Source organism: Anomaloglossus baeobatrachus, chromosome 12 (assembly GCF_048569485.1).
Source record: "Anomaloglossus baeobatrachus isolate aAnoBae1 chromosome 12, aAnoBae1.hap1, whole genome shotgun sequence".
NCBI lineage: Eukaryota > Metazoa > Chordata > Amphibia > Anura > Aromobatidae > Anomaloglossus > Anomaloglossus baeobatrachus.
The window spans coordinates 56313464-56319281 of NC_134364.1; the positions used below are offsets into that span (position 1 = coordinate 56313464).

The 5818-nt window shown below is 48.0% G+C and overlaps 1 protein-coding gene across 1 annotated transcript; it reads left to right on the plus strand.

Annotated features, from left to right (window-relative positions):
* The first annotated feature begins 1064 nt into the window (after positions 1 to 1064).
* HSPA2 (heat shock protein family A (Hsp70) member 2) lies at positions 1065 to 4987 on the plus strand. The gene is made up of 2 exons (XM_075329921.1): positions 1065 to 2504; positions 4324 to 4987. Exons 1-2 carry the CDS (start codon positions 1077 to 1079, stop codon positions 4801 to 4803), a joined length of 1908 nt encoding a protein of 635 aa, XP_075186036.1. The 5' UTR covers positions 1065 to 1076; the 3' UTR covers positions 4804 to 4987.
* Positions 4988 to 5818: the final 831 nt, after the last annotated feature.

A 5818-nucleotide genomic window follows, 5' to 3' on the forward strand; every position in this document is an offset into this window, starting at 1 on the left:
GTGCTCACGTTGCGCCGATCACATAAATCCCCATCGCCGCCATCTTGATACTCGTTTGTAATTCCGACGCAGGCTCGGCTTCGCAGGAATTATTTATACTATATGCTATACTAATAATGAAGACCTGCAGAATATAGTATGAGAGATGAAACAGATGCATGTGCAAGTCCCCTAAGAGAGACTAAAACATAAAATGTGTAGTTTTAAAGAAAAAAAAAGTTTTTAAAAATTAAAAAAAATAGAAAACACAAGTCACATCCCCCAATTAAAAAAAAGCAATAAACAGATCTGATTTACTAAATCCCTCATAGTCTGATCAGTGAAAATATAAAAGTAAACCTCAAAATCCCAAAATTACTGTTTGTCGGTCGCCGCACCTCCAAGTAAATGCAAAAAGAAAAGTTACCAAAACGTGAAGACCCCAAAATTATAGCGATAAAATCTCCAACTCGCCAAGCAAAAAAAAAAAAAAGTATATATGTATATATGAAAAATTGTATATTATTCCGTCAGGAAGGGGTTAAAGGGCTATTGTATAGGAAGTCGTCTGCGGAGCCTCAGCCACAGGTCACTGACACTCGAGAGGAGACGGAAAGTTTTATCGCAGGCAATAAAGACGTCCGATCTGCGCCGCTCCGCCCGATCCGCGTCACCCCCAGACTCCACAGTCACTGGATTGCAGGAATTCTCCACTGGGAACCAAATAAGGACACGCGCTGCCCGGAGCCGCGGACGCGTCTGCCAAGAAACCGACCCGTCACGCCCTCCTGTCAAATCACACGTGCCGTAGTCACATGACTGCCGTTAGTATCCGTTTATTGGTTAACGCTCGCCACCAGTCACGCCTATCTCACGTTGCCATGGAAATCGTTCCTGACTCTACGCCAAGAGCAGCATAATTGGCTAATAATAACAAGAAAAAAAAGCATTGTCGTCCAATAGGATTGCGTGTTCTGACGTCGCTGTATTTTGATTGGGTCATAGTTTCGGCACTGGCCAATGAGGGTAGAGGGCGGGAGGGTATAAAACCTAGCGCAGCAGCCAGAGGTACGCAGTTGCTGGAGGATTTGGTCGGGATGGCTTGTACCGCGCCGGCTGTGGGGATTGACCTGGGCACCACGTACTCCTGTGTTGGAGTGTTTCAGCATGGCAAGGTGGAGATTATCGCTAACGACCAGGGTAACCGCACCACCCCGAGCTATGTGGCGTTCACAGACACCGAGAGGCTGATTGGAGATGCTGCCAAAAACCAAGTGGCTATGAACCCGAATAACACCATCTTCGACGCCAAGAGATTGATCGGCCGACGGTTTGACGATCAGACAGTACAATCCGATATGAAACACTGGCCTTTCACTGTGATCAGTGACGGGGGGAAACCCAAGGTGCAGGTGGAGTATAAGGGGGCGATGAAGACATTCTCCCCTGAGGAGATCTCGTCTATGGTGCTGACCAAGATGAAGGAGATTGCGGAGGCTTATCTGGGGAAGAAGGTGCCCAACGCGGTCATCACCGTCCCCGCCTACTTCAACGACTCGCAGCGACAAGCGACCAAAGACGCGGGCACCATCTCCGGAATCAACGTCCTCCGCATCATCAATGAGCCCACCGCGGCTGCCATTGCTTACGGGCTGGATAAGAAGGGTGGCGGCGAACGGAACGTGCTGATCTTCGACCTGGGCGGCGGCACCTTCGATGTTTCGATACTGACGATCGACGATGGCATCTTTGAGGTGAAATCCACGGCCGGGGATACGCACTTGGGAGGAGAAGACTTCGATAACCGCATGGTTAATCACTTCGTGGACGAGTTCAAGCGCAAAAACAAGCGGGACATCAGCGGGAACAAGCGGGCGCTGCGGCGGCTGAGGACTGCCTGCGAGCGGGCGAAACGTACCCTGTCCTCCAGCACGCAGGCCAGCCTCGAGATCGATTCTCTCTATGAAGGCGTCGATTTCTACACCTCCATCACCCGCGCCCGATTTGAAGAGCTCAATGCCGATCTTTTCCGTGGCACTCTGGAGCCGGTGGAGAAGTCGCTGCGTGACGCCAAGCTGGACAAAGCCCAGATCATGGAGATCGTGCTGGTCGGCGGATCCACCCGGATCCCCAAGATCCAGAAGATGCTGCAGGACTTCTTCAACGGCAAGGACCTGAATAAGAGCATCAACCCGGACGAGGCGGTGGCGTACGGGGCGGCGGTGCAGGCGGCCATCCTCACCGGTGACAAGTCCCAAAACGTTCAGGACCTACTGCTGCTGGATGTCGCCCCATTGTCCCTGGGCATCGAGACTGCTGGAGGGGTGATGACTGCGCTCATCAAGAGGAACACCACCATCCCAACCAAGCAGACCCAGACCTTCACCACCTACTCCGACAACCAGGCCAGTGTGCTGGTGCAGGTGTATGAGGGCGAGAGGTCCATGACCAAGGACAACAACCTGCTGGGCAAGTTCGACCTGATGGGCATCCCCCCTGCCCCTAGAGGAGTGCCACAGATTGAGGTGACCAGTTCTTCTAATTGTTACATAGTATTAGTGATGAGCGTGCACTACCACAAGCAGGTTGGTCGGACTCAAGTACCAAATATAATAGAAGTCAATGGGAAGCTCAAGCATTTTTCTGGAAGATCTTCCAGATAAATGCTTGAGTTTCCCATTGACTTCCATTATACTCATGTACTAGAGTCACGCTCATCCGAACGTCCGACTGCTCGATTTGAGTTCTGAGCACTCGAGCATGGTAGTGCTCCCTCGTCACTACATTTCTCTCTTTATGGTGCTGTGACGGAACTCACCGGTGTCTGGACTTACCCAAAAGTGTACAAAAATGTGGTTTACTAATTAGTGTAGTTATCTGTGGAGCAAACTTCTAAATGTCTTCAGTGTCCTGTCCCCATAGATTTTGGGGTGTGACCGCACGCTGTGGCCGGCATTTGAATTGCTGTTCACTGTGACGCCAAATAGGAACACAATGTGATCTCAAAATCTTGCAGTCGTTGGGCATTATGGGGGGGTGGATTTTCAGATGCATCCAGCCGCAGCGTGTGGTCTCACCCTAGGTGACCTGCTGTATATTTACAATCATAACAGCCACAAATATTTGCTTTTTTGGGGGGGGTTTCTTTAAAAAAAAAAAAAACTACTGTTTTGTTTTTTTATTTATTTTGTTTGTTTCTTTTGTTTCCCCCCCCCTCCCATTAACAACCATTTAAAAAGGTGTGAGAGCCAGTCAGCGAGTTTTATTTAGCCCTAAATGGTAAAAATGAACAATTTGTCCTGCAAAATACAAGTCCTAATAAAACCACATCAATAGAAAAAAAAATGTATGGCTCATACAACATGGCAATGCAACATTTTTTTTTCTATAAACTTGCCTTTGTTGTGCAAAAGTTGAATATAGATATAAATAATATGTATAAAGCGGAGTGTATGTCCGCTAAAGGAATCCGCATTTACAATCAGGAAATTTTGCACAGACACCCCATGTGACTCAGGGAACATCATAGACTGTTTGAATGGGAAAATTTAATCCCGCGCTTTACAGTTACTCTCCAAAAATCCTGCCTCCATTAAAGTCAATGGTGCTGCGAGCTATAGGTTATTAATAGGAGCTGTGATTGGTTGCTATAGGAACAAAATAAATTGTTCGTATAAGAAGCGTATGTATGAGGTAATAAGATGTCGGTGGGGAGATGGATAGAGAGAGAGAGACAGAAAGAGACAGACAGTCAAAGAGACAGCCAGCGGCAGACAGGGAAAGAGGCAGACAGGGAAAGAGGCAGACAAGTAACTAGATGGGGAACAAGACAGAGATAGACCGGGGAACGAGACAGACAGACAGACAGAGAGATAGAGACAGAGACTGATACCCATACACAGAGACAGATATAAACTCGAAGAGAGACAGCTACTATCCTGGACAACGCCTGGACACTACAGCTAGTGTGTATATGTGTGTGTATGTGCTTGTATATGAGGCGTATAATATATAATATTGCCTTGAACCTACAATATAAAATTGAAATGTTATTTATACCTTACGAAGAAATACAAAATTGTTGTGTCCCCACCCCCCAAAAAAGGACATAAAGTTAAACCTTCAGTTGTAGGTCCCCAAATTGTAGCAAGGGTACATAAGAGTACGTCGGTAGACAGAAATAATGCCTCCGAAGTTGTGGGGGAAATAACAAAAAACTATTGCCAATTCCTGATGGCCAGAATAGATGTGTTCTTCAAAGGGTTAACGTGTAAATACTTTTATTTCTAAAACTTAAGGCGTGCCGTTTGCTCACCGCGGGCTTCTCTTTTCTTTTTTGTTCAGGTGACCTTTGATATCGATGCCAACGGCATCCTGAATGTGACGGCAGCCGACAAAAGCACCGGGAAAGAAAGCAAAATCACCATCACCAACGATAAAGGTCGGCTGTCGAAAGAAGACATCGACCGCATGGTGAACGATGCCGAGAAGTACAAGGAGGAAGATGAATCCAACAGGGAGCGCGTGTCGGCCAAGAACGGTCTGGAGTCGTACACCTACCAAATCAAGCAGACGGCTGAAGACGAGAAACTGAAGGGTAAACTAAGCGACCAAGACAGAGAGAAGATACTGTCCAAATGCAAAGAGGTCGTCGACTGGCTGGAGGGGAACCAGATGGCCGAAAAAGATGAATTTGAGCACAAGCAAAAAGAGTTGGAAAAGTTGTGGAACCCGATCATGAGCAAAGTGTACCAGGGAGGAGCTGGCAACCCTGGTGCTGCCGGTGGAGGAGCCGGGGGTCCGACCATAGAAGAAGTAGATTAAATTTTCCATTAAAGGGGTTTTCCAATTGCAGAAATCCTTTTTACCCCTGACTGCAATTTAAAAGCAAACTGCTTTACTAAGGCCCCTTTCACATTGCGCTTTTACATACGTTCGCTGGTCCCGTCAGGGCATCCGTCCGAACCACCCCTTCCCCACCGCGCAAAACGTTTTACGGACGCATGCACCGACAGGGCCATTGACTGTAATAGAGCAGACTCCGTTAGCGTGTGCTCTGTCTTGCTCCATTTTCGGGCATATACGTTTTCTGCAGGCGGATACCAAAACGTAGTCGACTACATTCGGGTGTCCGCCTGCAGAAAACGTATGTGCACGAAAATGGAGCAAGACAGAGCACACGCTAACGGAGTCTGCTCCATTATAGTCAATGGCCCTGTCGGCGCATCGTCCGCCGCACATTTTGCGGGGTGGGGGAGAGGCGGTTCGGACGCATGCCCCGACTGGACCAGCGAACGTATGTAAAAGCGCAATGTGAAAGTAGCCTTACACTCTCCAGGGCCAGTGCCGAGTCTTCTGCTTGCACTGATGGAGCGAGCCGCATTGCAGATAGTAACAGACACTGCGAGCATCGGCAAAGAATCGGCACTGGACCTGGGGAGGTTATGTAAGGCACAGTTTACTTTTCCAAAATAAAAAAAGTCACGGGACAGTGTTTTCTGAAACCGGAAAACCCATTTAAGGATTATGGGTCACTGATGGTTATATGCAGCTACCTGTGTATTGTTACCGTTTCCTTCCAAGGCCTTCAAGTGTCTACACTTTATTTGTAACATTTATTAGCGAAACCGTAAGGGACCAGTCTCAGATCAGACGGGATATGGCAGAAATGCCTAAGGGCCGTTTCACACATCTGGCTTTTTGCCGGATTTCCGGTTCCAGTACAGTGTGATACAGTACAATGGCAGCGCGACAAACGCCGGTCATGTAACCGGAGCATGTGACCCGGAAGTTGCCGTGCTGCCATTGTACTGTATACATTACACTGTACTGGAGTGCT

What these genes read in the sequence shown, in the direction of transcription:
- HSPA2 (XM_075329921.1), top strand. Translation starts at nt 1,077, where the DNA reads ATGGCTTGTACCGCGCCGGCTGTGGGGATTGACCTGGGCACCACGTAC. An exon ending in GAGGAGTGCCACAGATTGAG is followed by an intron (nt 2,505 to 4,323) that starts GTGACCAGTTCT and finishes TTTTTTGTTCAG; the next exon opens with GTGACCTTTGATATCGATGC.